Genomic DNA, 17,349 nt, shown 5'->3' with positions numbered 1-17,349 from the left:
CAAATCTGTTGACTGCAGCAAAAGTTTTCCAGTGCTTGTCAAACATGGGAAATCCTCAGTGTTCCTTTTTCTTTCCTCCATTCCAAAGATTTCACATTAACTTAATTTTTAGATAATCATCTATCTTTAAAGAACTTGCTATTTAAATACCTTAATATAGGCCATGATTGAGCTTAAGAAAGTGTTAGGTTTCTTTCAAGTAATCAATGATGAGAGTGAAGAAATGATTAATTGGCAGAGCTACTGTTTTGCATGCAGAAGGTCCCAGGCTCAACCCTCAGAATCTCCAGTTAAAAGGATCAGGTGATGTGAAAGACCTCTGGAGAGCAGCTGCCAGCAGAGTAGATAGTGATGACCTTGGTAGAAAAATGGTCTCACTCAGTACAAGGCAGCTTCATGTTTCCAGGTGGCAAATCTCACTTCATGAGACCAGCTTCCAAGTAAGAACTAATGCTCTGACAGCTACATCTCTCTGTGAATCCAATCTTGCAGATTTGGTGATTTTACATATCATATAAGGATGCAACTACTAATATTAAAAACAAAAAGGCCCTTACCCTGTGGGCTGAGAGCGGATAACTTTGGTTTCCGTTTAACTGGTTTGTCTTTCTCCACATTTTCTTTTGTAGTATTATTCCTCGTGTTGTGAGTGTAATTGGTTGGATCGGAGACTAATAAAGCATTCTGGTTCTTGGAATGTTTGGTGGAATTCTCCAGTACTGAGAAGACAAAATTGTAAGACTATAAAAATGGTTTTCATAAAGATACTTTATCAGAGCTTTAAATGAACTTATCAATTAAGTTCACGCCTAAAATCACTTCGTAATTATAAAAAAAACATCAATGAAGCCCTATTTTAAAAATTTTCAATCACTGATTCTTATATTTCTAAGTTTTCTTAGAAATCAACAATCCACATAGAGAAGATTCTCAATCAAAATACTAAGGACATAGCCAAATATGGCTGAGTATGATAAGGCAGTCTTTTTCACTCAATCTCCTTTCTTATTATAGCTTCCATTCCTCATTGCTGTTATCCATGCAGATCCCATGATCTCCAGTATAGCCAGTTGGAGGTCAAAGGGCAGCCCTTCCTTTTCACCAGTGGAAAACTTGATTAATATAGTGAACAATGAGTGAAATAGGAATTATTATAGATTTAAAAGCCATAATGATTGTCACAGAGTTGACTCACCTGATTTCCCTGATGCAATAGTAGCACTAGTTTTCACAGTTAAAGGCTTCCCTCCTGAAGAAGTAGATGGCTGTTCATTCACAGCCATTTCTGCCACTGCCCTAGTGCTCCTAGTTCGGACCAGAGTGGCTGATTCAGCGACTTTTCCATTCATCTGAGCTGGAAAATTTCTCAAGGATGTTGAACGCACAGGCGCAGAGGTTGTAGGCACAGCTGGGGATTCAGCTTTTAGTTGTGGTTTTAATAATCGTCGCTTTCTATCAGGACTGCAAGCAGAAAGATATGACTGATACATGATGTTATTTTACAGGATAAAACTAAAGCAACACAAACTGTCTCTCTTTCCTCTCCATTCTGGAGTTATTTCAGAAAGCATGAAAGGGAAGAACAAATGTCAATAGGGTGGTGGTGTCAGGATTAAGACAAGGAGACACCAAGTTACTAGGCTAACTAGAATTTTTATGTTGGTGAGACGCCACATTTGAAAGATCTAGAAAAATCTATTAAGAAGTATAGTTATGGGAAATGTTCTGCTTACACAAACTGGGTGTGTACACATATGCCTGGAATAGCCCAATTCAACAACTCCTTGAACAGGTACATGTGAGGACAGCTTTTGCTTCCCTATACCATTGGGATCAGTTACCCCCCCCCCCCGCCCCCACCACACAGTATGCATGCACAGCTGTTCACCAATGAAGTTAAAAGGTAAGCAATTCTCATACTACTTTCAATTACATTAAATAAAGCATCATACCTTGATGTAGCACTACTAGAAAGAGAACTGCTTCTACTTCTTTTCTTCCTCCTCTTTTTAATTGTGTTTCTTTTATGAAAGCGCAAAGCAGATTTGTAATCTGATAAAATGGAACTTATATGTTCCTCAAAGAAGGCAGACAGACGCAGGCTCATGCTGTAAATCTATTTAAAATATTAGAATTCCATTAATGAAAGTAAATTCTGAACAAAGTTTGCTTCAAAATGTAATTTTTTGCCCTCTGTTTGCTGTATTAAGTAACATAAATCACTGCAACATTTACTAGCATCACAGGCACGCGGCATCTGTGCAGAATATACAAGAAGGGGAGTACTTATTTTATTTAATAAATTCAGTGCTCAGGCAATGGGACACTGGAATAACAAGAGTTCTCTCTGCACAGATCTTGCACAAACCCTGCCCCATTTCTCTCTACGGCTGATAAAGCTGGGTGCGAACATGAGTAACTTTGAGCATTTTTTTTAAAAGGATGTGCACAGTAAACATGCATTATGGGCTAGATCCAATGCTTAACCAAATCTAAATCACCCCAAGCCCTTTGGGAGTAGGGTGGTATAGAAATGAAATAATAAATAAATACATTTTCCATTTCTCCCTGCCTGCCCTTAGAAGGTAGCAGAGATCCTCTCAGCAAGTTTGCTGCATTAGTGGAAAAGCTGGATTCAGCCCATGAAAGCCAACACTGCAGCTGCTTTAAATCAGATTAAAGATGACTCGTTGTATCAAATAAGATATTCTTCCAAATATTCTTCCAAATAAAAGCACTGACTAGATTTTTAAAAGGATTTCAGAATTAATCTATGGCTGCATTTCGGTGTTCATATTACGTGCCATACTTGACTAACTTTTCCAAGAATGAATGTAGCAGATATATCATTACATTTTTAAGGAATCAGAATACCATACCCTTGATCTTTTGCATGGTGTATAGACTTTGGAGTTGCTGAAGATTAGCCTCACATCTTTACACAACTCCATTGGTGACTCGTAGTTCCCTACTTCTAGTGTTTCTCGAACAGTGGCAAAATCCATTGGAGTATCAATTATGTCTCTGTAATCCTTAAAAATATAAGAATTCTGTTTAGTAATTTGATAGCACATTACTAATCAATATGCATTCTATTCCCTCAATTCAGTATGTTTGATACAATTATAATTTTGCAAATACTTACTGGATACTCAAGAAGATCTACTGGTTGGCGGAAAGGTTCAGAATCCTCACACTGAAAAATAAGATTCAACAATTCCTGGCACTGTTTTTTCCATGCCTGGATATCATATGATTGAGCCCTGTTACGTAGCCTCCGCTTTGGCTGATGATCCTGAAATGTCAAGTTTGAAATTAGCTTATTTAATAAATAAACAAGCAAATAGAATTTTTGCAGATTAAAAAAAGAACCTGATTATTCCTTTACCTCGGGGGGAGGGGGGGTCAGCTAATAAACTAGCAACAGTGATTTATGACCATTTTAGCAAGGCAACCCAAATCAGAATATTGGTCTTTAGATCTACTGTCACCATCAGCCTCTCAGCCAGGAAGCAAATCACACCTTAAATGCTGGGTTTAATACTACTCATATACTGCATTTTGAGAAGCATGGGCAATAACTGGTATTAAATAACATCAGTACGTAAATACATGTCATCAAATCTGTCTTGACATACTGTTACATCTTTATACAAGTCCACAACAGATCTCTAATATAAAACAAATTACCTTCCTCTTTCTAGTGGAAGTTCCAGGCATGTTAATATCTTTCTCTTCTTCCTTTAAGCAATAAAATATTCATCACAGGATGTAAAAATATTACTCATTTGAAAAATATTTTAACTACAACACAATCTAGTTGCAATATTCAAGTATAATTTTTCTGTATGAATACTGTTGCTGAATCCATCCCCACTGCTTCGTAGTGGAACAATTGAGTAGGGACTGGGAATCATCCTTTGCCTTAAAAACATGGAGAACTCAATGTAGCAAGTCTGTGCAATCCTCTCATCTTGCAGCTAGAAATTGTCTCTAATGAGGCATCAGATAGAGGAAAGGCTAATTCCGCACACTGCTCCATTAATTCTGAAGCTAGTTCTGTCCAAAAGCCACTTCTGCCCATAGCATTTTGCACAACAAATGATATGAGCTGTTCTGTAAGCCAAGTTTTAGCTGAAAAGTGGGATTGTTATATATTATTATTATTATTATTATTATTTAATTAATATAGACTGCCCTCTGTCAGATTCAGGGCAGTGTACAACAGTTATAATACAAGTTTCTGATAAAAACAGTAAAATTAATACAGGGTAATACAGATAATAAAGTTTTGATTCAACCATCTTTACCATTCAATTACACCCATTTTATCTCCTCCCTCTATTACCCATTTCACATGGCTTTCATTCATACAGGTTCCATGGTCTTAAGCTTTTTATGGCTGAAGGGAATCCCTCCATCTTTTGCCACCAGCAGAAAAACTGGTGAGATTCAACCGATCATACATTAATAAAACCATATTTTCTCAAAATTTTATAAGGCAAAGTTTTATATATCGAGTTTGCGTACCTCCTCTGAGTCAGATAAGACCTTTTTCTTCATGGTATTATACAGAAGAATGATATCATAGCACGTCTGATCTCTGTTCAATACAAAAAAACCCTGTCTGTTAATAGTTTGTTTGTATAAAGTATCTATCTATATACATAAGAATATAAGCAAACATTTCCTAATTTAGAAAACAGCACTGTTAGGATAAAGGTTTTCAAGTAAATATTGGTCTAGATTGAAATTTTTAGAATCTGAGTTTGACACAAAGAAAGCTATGCGACCCAACAGCTCTTCTTGCTGTAGCATCTAATGTCACACAGCATAAAGTATGATGGTCCCCTGACACTTGGCAGTCTGTTGTATTCTTATACTTAAATCTTCAAGTCATCAAAGCAACATTTACTAATCAAAAACTATTATGCCTGGAAAAAATGGTTCATAATCCAGAATAGCCTCATCATCTCCACCTGACTTAGAAGTTAACCTTCCTACTGCTCAGCTCTAACCCTTGCTATTCTTTTGTTGGCTACATCTCAATCCAGCAGCGCCTTAAAGACCAACAAGATTTTAGGAGTTGTGAGTCTTCAAGAACCAAAACTTCTTTTGTCAGACATGAAGGGTGCTTTGACTCTTGAAATCTCATTCCTCCTCCCCCCCCCCCCGCCACAAAAATCCCTTTGTTGGTCCCTAAGGAACTACAGGGCTCAAAAAGTATTTGCTGCCAAGACATTAACATCAGCAACAATAAAACCAGGTTGGTTAGAACAGTGGCCCGCAACCTTTTCCTGGTTGCGGACTGCTAGGAAGGATGGGGGGAGAGGGTGGCTCGGGGGCACTGCGCATGCGCAGGAGCCCCGTGCATGCACATTCACGTCCCCAGCGGGGTGCGAACACGCACATGCAACAGTTTCGTGCATGCACGTAGTTCTGTACATGTGTGAAACTGCCACAAACGTGTATGTGCAGCAGCTCCACACATCCACGTTTGCACCTGCCGGCATGCCAGCAGCCACACCTCCCTCTTCCTCCCCTCCTGCAGCGAGAAGCTCGCCAGGCCGCAAGCTTCTCGCTGCAGGGGGGCGGGGAGAGGGAGGCGTGGCCCTTGCGGCCCGCTGCCGAGGCTTGCGTGGCCCGGCAGTGGCCGGCAGCCCAGGGGGTGATGACCCCCGTGTTAGAACACTTCATAAGAGTAAATGACTGTTGCCGCAACTTTAAAAGGAGAGAATACATTTTATATATCAGATGGATTAATGATTTAACTATTGCTTTCCCGCCAAATTACTAAACCATTCCAGAGAGATTAACAGACTTTTTTTTAGCTCCCATCTATTGTGATAAAACATATTATGCTAGTTCTTGTCTCACCATTTGCCACTGAACATCCTGGGAACACCCAAGTGGCAAGAAGAACATCAGATGTATATAGCTTTGCATCTTTCTATACAGAAATAATCTAACTGCAAGTGTTTTGTTTGCTTTAGGATGCTTTGGGCTGATCCTGCGTTGAGCAGGGGGTTGGACTAGATGACCCCTTCCAACTCCATGATTCTATGATTTGTTAAGGACTCACATAAAACAATAACCAATACAGCAATTAATTTAAGTGCTAAGTACTTGCAATTTTGTTATATCAATAGTTAGCAATCTTAAACTAAGGGAAAAGATGATACTGGGAGTGAGAATTTGCCTCAAGGAGTTTTCTAGATATGCCAGGGAATAATTTAACCTGCTGTTCACAGAAAATCTTCAGGCTTACCTTGACAGTACGAGTTTCATGTAATGTGATTATAGAAAAACTGATTTCTACATCCCTGTTGTACCTGAAGCTATATTTTATACTCAACCAACTACATAATAAATAAATCAAAATTCTAGAACCCAGTGAAAAAATAATGTAATATAGTATAATGTCAAAAATAAAACATAGGTAGCATTAACTTTGCTCACTAAACATGTACATTGTCAGTACCAGAGAAAAGTGACCTGCTTATATTAATCCATAAACATACTTTATGACTTAAAATATTACCATGAAATATAGTCATAGAATACTAGCTTTCAGGAATCTATCTCAAAGGGGTTTTTGAAACAGCAGGAATTGTAAGAGTAATATTCCTCATTCCTTACCTCCTGATAATGGAAGTAGAACTTTGTAAACCTACCACAAAATAGACAAAACCTTGTAAAATAATTTCTCCTTTTGGAATTTGCTTACTTTATGAAGTGCAACAGGAGATCTGTAACAAACTTGGCAGATTTGACAATAGGACTTCCAGGTTCATTGAATGTGCGTGTATTATATTCTATATACCGAACTTCCCACATAAGTGAAGAAAGTCGCCTTTGAAATGGAAAAAATTGAAATATTGCAGTGATACTATTAAATGTTTAGTCCAAATATTTAATCCATACCTATAAAAGTTTCCCCAAAGAAAGACCAAAGATTGGCACAAATTAGTAACAACAACTTAATACTTACAAAATATGACTCAAGATTGCCTTCCTTTGTTCCCCCAGCAGGGTCTATTGTCAGTATCCCCTTCCCGTCAGAAGGCAGATATATAACATTTAAAAATTTTAAAGAATATAAAAAGTAAATACTGTGAAAGTCCCTTAATGGTACCATGGCATATGTTTTTTTCAAAATGACACTCTGTGCCTGCCATTTCAAGTTCCAAGTGAAAGGGTTTGTGAGTTAATTTTTTAAAATGTACTCTTATTTGGACAGGTTGGTCTCCCCCCCCACACACACACAAGTGGTCAAGGCCTGGATGGGATAGGAAGGGGAGGGGCCCAGACATAGGTTCCTTGCACTTCCAGGAGGATGTGGCAGGGAGGTGTGGCCAGCTGATATCACTTCCTAGTACTTCAAAATCTAAAAAATATTTCAGCAGTACCTCCATGGCCAAAAGGTTGAAAAAGGATGTTCTAAGGGCTTTGCTTTGCCGTGCCTTAGTACAGAAATCAAGTACTGGGACTGTGCTCTGATTAACTCTAGCTTAAATTAAGGCATTCAAAATCAGAAATCAATGCAAGTCTCTTGTGTCCTTGTATCGCATTTGTGGCGATGGCTCACCACAAATGTGATATGAAGACACAAGAAAATGGAAGATAGGAAGCCTACACCCTGGGTATTTATGTACCAAAGTGTCTTGGACAAACAGCTACAGGGCTCAAAGGAATAAAATTGAAAGTGGCCTTGCAAAGATTGTTTGTGAAAGAAATCAGGAAACTAAGGAGTTCTCAGGGCAATCAGAAGTCTTTTTAGATCATCTCTTCAAAAGTCAGCACCATCTAGATCAAGTTAAGCACTGTAAGATTAACACTAAAACAGGGAAAGTGCTAACCTGGATAGCTAAAGCTAGGCTAATTTTGCCAGAACTCCAAAGCTAAGCAAGGCCAGCCCTGGTTAGTACTTGGATAGGAAACCACCAAGAACTTCTATGGTTGCTATGCAGAGGCAGGAAGTGGCAAACCACCTGTGAACATCTCTTACCTTGAAAACCTTATGAAGGTCACCATATATTTGCTGCAACTTGATGGCAAAGAAAAACCCAAACTATCCCATCATACTAAGTTCATTTAGCTAGGATGTGCATAGCTTAGCTAGATGCATTACTTCAAAACTGTTTAAAGCAGTCCAAAAAGTTGCCTTCGCATGAAAAATGTCTGGAGAATCATTTTAAAGCCACATAGGTAACTCAGAACAAACCTGTAAAATCTATTTTCCAGTCTCTGCTTAATCGTACTGAGATCAGTAGGGTATGCAACAACAGTGCAGTACATTGGATAAGCCTGAAAATCCACAGGTGCAACAAAAGGTGATGCAATATCTAAACATGAGGGAGAATAAAACTTATTACTACAACACTGGAGACATGAAGCATAAGTGTATATGTATTATAAGTGAAATATTTGCAAGATATACTCGTTATATTTTAATTTTGCAAGCTTTTCAATAAGAAGAGCCAAGCAGAAGCGGCAGATGTGACCCATAGCTGATTAGATATTTGGCCATTTTATTTAATTACTAACAAATAAATTTTGCTTTCTCTAAAATGTTTCTTGCATGGGGATGTTTTTTTGTGCACAAGTGCCACATGTGAAGTGATCCCAAATAACAAGAATTTCAAAAACACTTTTGACGTGAACAAAAAATTAAACTTGCACAGCAAAATTAAAAAACCCACAAGATGCTAAACTGACACTCAAGGCGCATTAAGATGCTATCTTCCCAAAATAATATTACCTAGAGTCATCAACTGGTTTATTCCTGCTATTATCCTCTCACATTCATCATCTCGGGTCCTGGAGCCCCATTCTCCATCCAGAGGTTTGTAAATCAATGCTCTACTTTCTGCAGTCGTTAAAGGAACACTAGTTCCAAGCTCTTCCGGAAACACAGCTGAAATATAGCAAATGATAAATATTAACAGCCAATATAATCATAATTACAACTGCAGATAATGTACACCTAGGAAGAAAACAGAGCAACAGTGTGAAGAATAAAAATTCCATTGTGGTCAGTACTAAATATATTCTGAAGATAAATGAAATATATTTTGAGCTAAAACTGTATCTCATATAATCTTCCATGAATTTGCAAGTCTGCTATTTTCATCCAGGTTTGGAAGAAGGTTTACATATGCTGGCTACCATTCAAAAATTTCAATCTAACAACTCCACGTCAAAGATTTTCAGGTTCTAATACCTGGAAAACAGTTGCTTTATACTTGAAAAGTGACTGCCAGAGCAGATAATACTAGAGAGACCATATTATGGTTTATAAGGCAGGCTCATATTTCTTTCCCTTCTACTCATTCAAATTACAGTTAACTAGGAGTTTTTGTTTGTTTTTTAATTAAATCTGTCATAATTCCACATTAACACAACAATAACTATTGTCATTAACCAGTTATAGCCTGGAACACATTAGGTGATGAAAATTCTAAAGAAAAGCTCAGATGCTGCTAATCTCTCTAAAATCACCCTTTAATATCTATATTTGAAACCTAATATTAATAAGGCCAAAATAAAATCTCAGGGAAAGGAAATTTTGCTAGTATCAGGGCAGGATTTAACTTACATAAACTACTGTTTGGAAATTAAATTTTTTAATGTTAATTTGTAACTGTTTGTCTCCACACATTGTTATTTATACCCCCCTTTTCTCTCCAACTGGGACCCAAAGTGGTTCACAATACTGTTCTACCCTCCTCCATTTTATGCTCACACCAACTGTACCATGAAGTAGGTTAGTTTGAAAGTGTGACTTGCCCAAAGTCACCCAAGGAAACTTCTATGGCAAGTGGAGGTTCAAATACAGATTGCCAGATTCTAGTCTGCTATACTAACTGATATATCTTGCTGGTTTTCATTTTGACTTGTGGTCAAAGCTTCTTTAAAATATTCCATGAAAATGGCTCCCCATGTCATTTGGGTTATTTTATCCTGATCAGTGCAAACAGCCACAAAAATATTTTCTGAAATTTTGAAAAGCCTTTGTTCAAAACAAATCATATCATTTTATTCACTAAATAAAACCTAAAAATTTAAAACCAGTACAATTTCCCACAGCTCTAATACACTTGACAGTAGAAAAACCAATTATTTTTATAGGCACTCCTTTCCTATGGCCCCTTAGGGTTCCCTATATGCAAGAAAAAGCATATTGGGAAACCAGCTGAATACATGGATGGGGAATTGGGGAGGACAGGGAAGTTCTATTCCATTAGTAAAGCTCTGCTGATAGTCCCTTGAAACTAACCATTTCATTTTCTATAACATTTTAAACACTGTAAAGACGAATTCTGCTTCATTTTCCCCCTTCTTTTAGAGCATAAACACCTTTACACTTTATCACATACGTACACAGTAAGTTCTGTCTCCTTTCTGTACATCTAGGGGAAAGTAGACACATACCATTGTCTGGTATAGGCTCCATATCCCAAGGACTCATTTTCTCAGTGTCTCCATTGTCCCAACTTCAAGAAAAAAATACAGTCAAATTTCCTATTATTAGCATTTTTATATGAGTATTTTAACTGATCAGTAATGTCCCCCTCAAATATTTAAAGTGAATGCAAAAAATAAAATCTATCAAGTAATAATTAAATTCACTGGACGTAAAGACGGCAAATGGTCAACAACTCTCCAGAGCATGAGCATCTGTGTGGTGAAATGCATGTTCAGCAAGGAAGCCTTTACACAGGGACACCATGGGATCCACCTAACAGAAGCCACAAACAGCTCAAAGAATGTTCCAGATGTCAGACAGTTCCTATAACACAGCCTTTTCCATATTTGTTTACTGTTGAGAAACCCCTGAAACATTCTTCAGGCTTCAAGAAACCCCAGAAGTGGTGCAATCATGCAGAATATGGTTGGGAAGCATAACTATGTACATGCCCACCCAGGTCCCTCCCTTCCCACCCCTACCAGGACCATCATTGGCCATTTTGGGAGGGGGGTTGATAAATGTTTAATAAATTTAAAAATATAAAATTAATCCCCACCATTCAAGACACCCTTCCAAAGCCCTCAAGAAGCCCCAGTGTTTCATGAAACCCTGGTTGAGAAAGCCTGCTCTAACTTGTCATCACTTCTAAATAAATGTTTTGTTCTTCTAGAGTTCAAATGTTGGTACAGCTTCTTTAATTATGGGGTAAGAAGATAGAACCTGGAATTTCAGGAAACACCTTTAATTTAAAATGTATAATATGAACAAATGAGCAAGGAAGGATGAAGGTAGAAAGGATAAAAGGCTAGAGCAACTTAAAATGCAAAAAAAAAAAGAGGGGAAGCTAGATGAGTAAGCAACCAATAATACTCGACTCCTCAACCAGCACACTTAGGATGATATGCTTGTGCCATATACAAAATGGATTTTAACTGTAAACTGCTTTTGGAAACCTACATGGCTGAAAAGTGGGGTATAAATACACTAAATAAAGATGTATGGCAAGAGTAGAATAAAATTCTATGTACAAAATTACTAACCAGACATTGTAGCACTGAAACAAGCTGTCAGGATAATCAGCTTGAAGAGGCTCTTGGCTTTCTATTGTTCCAAACCACCAAGCATCATCAATTACTGACCTAAATCGATCACCTAGATGAAAATGTAAAGAAACATGTTTAATCCAAAGGCAATATCTTTGCAAAAATTTTAACAAATGCTACCAATTTTTAAAGATATCATTTTTCCTAAGTAATGCACCAGGCAGAAGATACAAAACCCACAAATGATAACTGAATCTGTGCCAATAAGGGTTTTCTGACTCTGAATCTGAAATGATAACTGCAACTGGAACAGATGAATAAAGAACAATCTGTCCCATGAGGCTAAACAAATTATCCCAACATAAGATGCCAACAGAGGACTATGATCATTGCTGGGGCATTTCCTCATCTCATGCTAGGAAAAGTGACTATCATGCCAGTGATAGTCAATTTTGTACTACAAGCAAAATAGGACAGGGGCCAAATTACATCAGATGTAATTTATACATTTCCAGCTCAGAACATATTTCAGCATCTTAGACCTGCACAAATTTGATTTATATTTAGAGACATTAAATCAATATACATAATAAAAGAAACTAAGAGGATTTTTAAATATTTCCAACATTGATTTAAATATATAACCTGAATTTTCAACAAAGGAACCATTTTCTTTGCTTTGGTCTAAATAGCTCAATCTTTGTATACTTTGCTTGAGAACATTGTTATTTGAGAAATGTCAACGAACATAAAATCGAGCTGAATAAATGCAGGGAGAGAAAAATAAATTAAAGCCTGATTTTCTCAGATGAAAGAGAATGACTTGGTAGGTCTTAGTTGCTAAAGAAAGAGCATTAGAATACTTTTTAGACACCTTAATGCTCAGCTGATGCAAGTTAATGATCATTCTTACAGCTACAGAAACACTGAAAGGCTTGCCTAGGTACACTAACTGACAGAGAAGATATAGGCTTTACTGTTCTTTGCCATGCACTTTTTGAAGTTATAGACACCTATGTGCCACGTGCTGACAGATTAAGCAGATAATCATGACTACACAAATTAGGAAACTAATTTTAAATTACTGATTTCCCTCCCTTTCACTGCTGAATCCCCAAATGCACCAAATGCCAGTTTGTGTGGGTCTCATGACCCCTGGAGGTAGTGTCAGAAGGCACAATGGAGCTCTGCTTGCAGGATTTCACATATTTAAGTATTATTAGATTTCTATAGAAATTATTAGATTTCTCTTGAAAGATTCGTGGTAGTGTACAAATAAGTCCATAATAAAACCCCATAAAACAATCCCCCGGACCTTCCCTGCCCCAGACAGCCACACAAGGCAGAAGTCACAGGTGTTAAAATGATGACCTGATCCCACGGAGGGACCCAAATGATCTTAGCCCTGGCCTCACCCAAAGACCTGGCAGAAGAGCTCCATCATACAGGCCCTGCGGAACTGTGAAAGCTCCAACAAGGCCCTCAGCTCTTCTGGGAGCTCATTCCACCAGGTAGGGCCCAGGGACCTCCAGCAAATTAGCACCCGCAGAGCGAAGAACAAAACACTGGATCTTACCTGAAGGATGCTTCTCTTCAGTGGGGCGGAGTCAGCCAGGTGATTAGGTCGCACATCTGCTCACTCAGGTAGGGCAAATTGAAATCCAATTTTTTGCCAATCCTCCTTGAGTGACCTCTCCAGTCTCACAGTGGAATGCACTGTGATCCTTAGAGATCTTTGGTGTTTGAGTGTATTCTGTGATGATGCCATGAGTCCCAGTTCCTGTAGCCCAAAGCCCGGAACTTTCATTCAGGTGAGATGCTGGGCGCCATCTTGCTAGGCTGTATGGCTGGCACCATCTTAGGGCTCCAAGCCCCAGTGAGGCAAGCTGCATAGGGATCACCCTGGCCCTTGGGCTCTGGGACACTTTTGCCACTGCCCCCTGCAGACATGCAGGGGAAGTGGGCTGAGTAGCTGCTACCAGGCTAGGGGACTCACTACTGGGGTCTCCTGTGATGTTCCAATATGTGGTTCTCTGTGCCACAGCTCAGTGCTTCACTACAGGCATCTGTTCCTGGCTGCAGCAGCATTCTGGAGCTTCGGAACATGCGTTGCCACCAGCAGTCAGGTAGCTGTCTGTCCCCTTCTTTATATTGGCAAATTTGTTCCAAGCAATGGAGCTGGAGGAGCACCTGCCTTGCAGCACTACTCTACTCCTCTTCCTGGCCTGGGTCCACTGACCTCTTCCCAGTGGTTTTACTCCCATGTTGGCAGCCTGAAGATTTTTCAGTCTGCTCCTAGCGCGGCTGGCGGAACTCCTGCCGCCGCTGGCAGTAAGATAGCTGTCTGTCACCTTCTTCTTCTTCTTAGGGAGCTTGACCTGAATGGTGGGGCTGGAGGAGCGGCCGCCCTGCAACGCTGCTCCTTTTCTCGGCCCCAGCCTGCTTCATCTTCTGGCCTGCCTTGCAAGCACGGGAGGAGGAAGGCCAGACATGTTCTCTGGACTGCCGCTGTGTTGGAGGATTTGAGGCCCAAGGCTCCTGAAAGCTCTTTAGGGGTCTCTGCAGCTGCACTGATCCCTTCACTGTGTTTGCACCTGTGCCCCCATGCTGGAGGCTCTTCAAAGATTCTTTCTTTCTAAATTCCTATAGTTTGTAACGAAAAGTCTGTTCAGATTCAGAGCAAGGCTCTAGTTGTCCTACCTGAGAGGTCACTCAATAGTCACTCAAAGAGAATTGGCAAAAAATTGCATTTCAATTTGCATTTCAAATTGCACAGCCTAACCACCTTGATGACTTCGGCCCCACTGAAGGAGAACCCTGCAGAGGGCATGAGACAAGCAGCCCCTCAGATAGGTAGGGCCCAAGATACAAATGGCTCTAAAGGTTAAAACCAAAACCTTGAACTTGATCCGGGCCAGAGCTGGCAACCAATGCACCTGCCTCAGCACAGGCTGGATGTGGGCCCTTCCAGGTTAGCGCCCCTAGCAGCCACATCCTGCACCAGCTGGAGTTTCTGGGTCAAGAACAAGGCCAGGCCAGTGTAGAGTGAGTTACAGAAATCCAGCCTGGAAGTGACCCTAAATTATTCATATTTTTACATGAAACAATGAGAAAGAGTATATTTCTAATCTGACACCGCTAAAACGAAGGGAAGTTTGTCTCGGTGCATACTGGCATGTTAATTTAACAAAGCATAATAAAAAGCTTGCTAGATCGTACTAGCAAAATTGGACCATCCAGCACAGCAACCTGTTTCAAACAGTGGTCAGCTGTATTTCTCAATCTTGACCTATCTTTACTCTACTTTTTCTTCATAAAGCTCAGGGCAGCATATAAGGTTTGCCCTTCTCCATTTTAGTCATATAGAATCCCTGCTTTACACAGCTATCTTCCCAGAAACTGCTGTACAGAGCTATATTGCCCTATGACAGCTGTCTAAATTAATAGTCAGTGAAAAACCTCAGTTCTATGGATGTTAAATCACCTTTTAAATTCATCTAAACCTGTGGTTATCAACACAGCTTGTCCGAGGATTCATCATCAATTATTATACTTCATAAAAAATTCTCTCTCAGTTCTGTTTGCATCTTAAGGCACCTACCTATGTTCCATCGTCTGTGCTTTGCATCATCAAACTGCTGTCTTAAGACTAGAAAATCTATAACATCTGGCATATCATGATACCTAGGCATTACAAAAATGATAACGTGGAATTAACTATTTCACAGCAAAATATCATTCAACAAATAGGATCATGTAAGAACGAAAAGCATCAGAAAAACATTTATTTCCCCTCAGACACACTGAGTAAAGTCGGCCCTGGGGTTCTATATCAACGACAAACAGATAAAAAACGATGTTATGGTCTGAGCGAGCGCGGTAATTTAATTTAAGGTCATCTGGTGTCTTTTTTGGTACTAATTTTGCTCTTGGAAGAGACATTCAACTATTTTCCCTTCCACTGTTCCTCCCACATAGCTCTATTCCCAAAAGTATATTTGGTGAGGCTGCTCAGCATGATGTAGTAGTTAAGAGCGGCTTCTTATCTGGTGAGCTGGGTTTGATTCCCCCACATGCAGCCAGCTGCGTGACCTTGGACTCATCACAGCCCTGATAGAGCTGTTCTGACCAAGCAGTCTTGTCAGAGCTCTCTCAGCCTCACCTACTTCACAGGGTGTCTGTTGCGGGGAGAGGAAGGAAAGACGATTGTAAGCCACTTTGAGACTCCTTTGGTCAGTGAGACGCGAGGTATAAAAACCAACTCTTCATCTTCTTGGGTGAAGAGGGATGTAGGGAAGGAATTATGGGCATAGGAAAGCACACATACACCTCAACACACTAAACTATATTTTCTAGGCCATTGCTTTTCAGCTTTTTTGTCATTATTTTGATTTCCAGTTCTGATGTTAACTTAGTTCCTCCTTAAAATAGTATACAAAGCAGTCTGCAAGAGGAAGAGAGGGAAAAATTCCTTCTACAAATACAACTGCAAGAACATAGCCTAGGATTTAACCCGTTACTTATCATGTTTTGTCACAGCCCATTTCAAATATCTTTTCATTGCCTTCTATTATCCCTCTCTTAGTTTTAGGTTCAAATGACGCACAAGGATTTTTCATCCAGAATTTCAAAACTGAACTTGCAAAATCTACTTACTAAACATTAAAACCTGTTTCATTTTATAAGCAAATTTAATTTAAAACTATGCAAGTTATATGTGGACAATGATTTTCCTTACTTCATTGTAAAAGATCCTCCAGTCAATTTACCAGTATCTGGGTCAAGAAAAGCAAGCTTAAGACAGCAAAGTGTGGGCAGCCCAACTTCATATTTTATTCCAACTATTTTCATCAGCTCTTGCTCCTGATGGAAACAAAATATCCTGAAATTTAATGTACCAGAAGAGGCCAAACAAACAAAATAGTGGTTATTGCTTTCTGATTCTTCTAGGAAACTTCAGTCCTGTACACTGTTTTGAATACCTACAGGTAACCAAGAACATAATTCAATCAATGTAAAAGTTATGAGCAGAGGCAATATATACCTTGCTTCACCTCACTGATTCTACACAAAAGCATAAGAAAGGAGGAAAGTATTTCAGAAAAAAGAAATTTTCTAAGTGATACTGGCTGCTGCTGTATGAAAAACACAAGCCCATTGGGTATTTAGTTATTTAGTTCCCATCCAAAATATGGATGTAGCTTCTATGACTGTAAGGATGGGCTCAGTTACCTTCCACAAAATATCACTTTAAATCATGATTACTGGTGTGGGGCAGTAGGTTCCCACTTGCCCGAGCCTTTGGGGAGCCTTTGGATAAATATAATACATACATAATAAATATAACATTTATACAAATTCATAACATTTAGGTTAAAATATTCTGCTTTAAGTATGAATACTGATACTTGGAGCCTGTTCAGATACTATGCTTGAAATCAGCTGACAATGGTTAAGAACAAGATCCTCCCTTTTACTTTTCTTACGCACTACGCTTACAAAATAGATCAAGAATGTTTGGCAACATGGTTCTTTACCAGGATCAGCTCATCAGTTTTAAATCTTAGTTTAAATTCCTCTTTGAAGTGGCAAATGGTGGAAACTGAATATAAAATAAAAGGGCATATGGGGAGGGCCCCTGCAGAGATCACCAGCAGATTAGTTTTAAATACATGTAAATGGGGACAATGAGAAAAGCATACCCGTAGCTCCATCTTATGCCATGGCTGTTTTTTGGGATTAATGCTGTATATTTTGTTCTTCTTTGCCATTAAAACATATGCTTCATGGCCTTGTCGGAAATAGTATACCTTAAGAACATAGCACAGAACTTGT

The 17,349-nt window shown here is 39.0% G+C and overlaps 1 protein-coding gene across 3 annotated transcripts in view; it reads right to left on the bottom strand.

The window, feature by feature from the left end:
• Positions 1–17,349, bottom strand: part of PHIP (PHIP subunit of CUL4-Ring ligase complex) — a 100,598-nt gene that overhangs the window by 8,290 nt on the left and 74,959 nt on the right. Inside the window, exons 25-39 of one of the 3 annotated variants that reach the window (XM_077306126.1) lie at positions 17,217–17,324; positions 16,253–16,377; positions 15,116–15,198; positions 11,512–11,623; positions 10,384–10,496; positions 8,762–8,917; positions 8,225–8,345; positions 6,728–6,853; positions 4,531–4,603; positions 3,691–3,741; positions 3,146–3,295; positions 2,880–3,032; positions 1,953–2,116; positions 1,196–1,461; positions 558–719 (exon numbers count right to left, since the gene is read on the bottom strand). In XM_077306126.1, coding sequence (XP_077162241.1) covers positions 558–719; positions 1,196–1,461; positions 1,953–2,116; positions 2,880–3,032; positions 3,146–3,295; positions 3,691–3,741; positions 4,531–4,603; positions 6,728–6,853; positions 8,225–8,345; positions 8,762–8,917; positions 10,384–10,496; positions 11,512–11,623; positions 15,116–15,198; positions 16,253–16,377; positions 17,217–17,324 — 1,963 coding nt within the window. Of the gene's footprint in view, positions 1–557; positions 720–1,195; positions 1,462–1,952; positions 2,117–2,879; positions 3,033–3,145; positions 3,296–3,690; positions 3,742–4,530; positions 4,604–6,727; positions 6,854–8,224; positions 8,346–8,761; positions 8,918–10,383; positions 10,497–11,511; positions 11,624–15,115; positions 15,199–16,252; positions 16,378–17,216; positions 17,325–17,349 lie in introns of those variants that run through there. The other 2 variants (XM_077306135.1, XR_013225908.1) reach the window with 2 other exon arrangements.

This window comes from Paroedura picta, chromosome 1 (genome assembly GCF_049243985.1).
Source record: "Paroedura picta isolate Pp20150507F chromosome 1, Ppicta_v3.0, whole genome shotgun sequence".
In the NCBI taxonomy this organism is placed as follows: domain Eukaryota; kingdom Metazoa; phylum Chordata; class Lepidosauria; order Squamata; family Gekkonidae; genus Paroedura; species Paroedura picta.
Note: the sequence above shows the minus strand (reverse complement) of the source record. Positions and strands in the feature narration are given on the sequence as shown.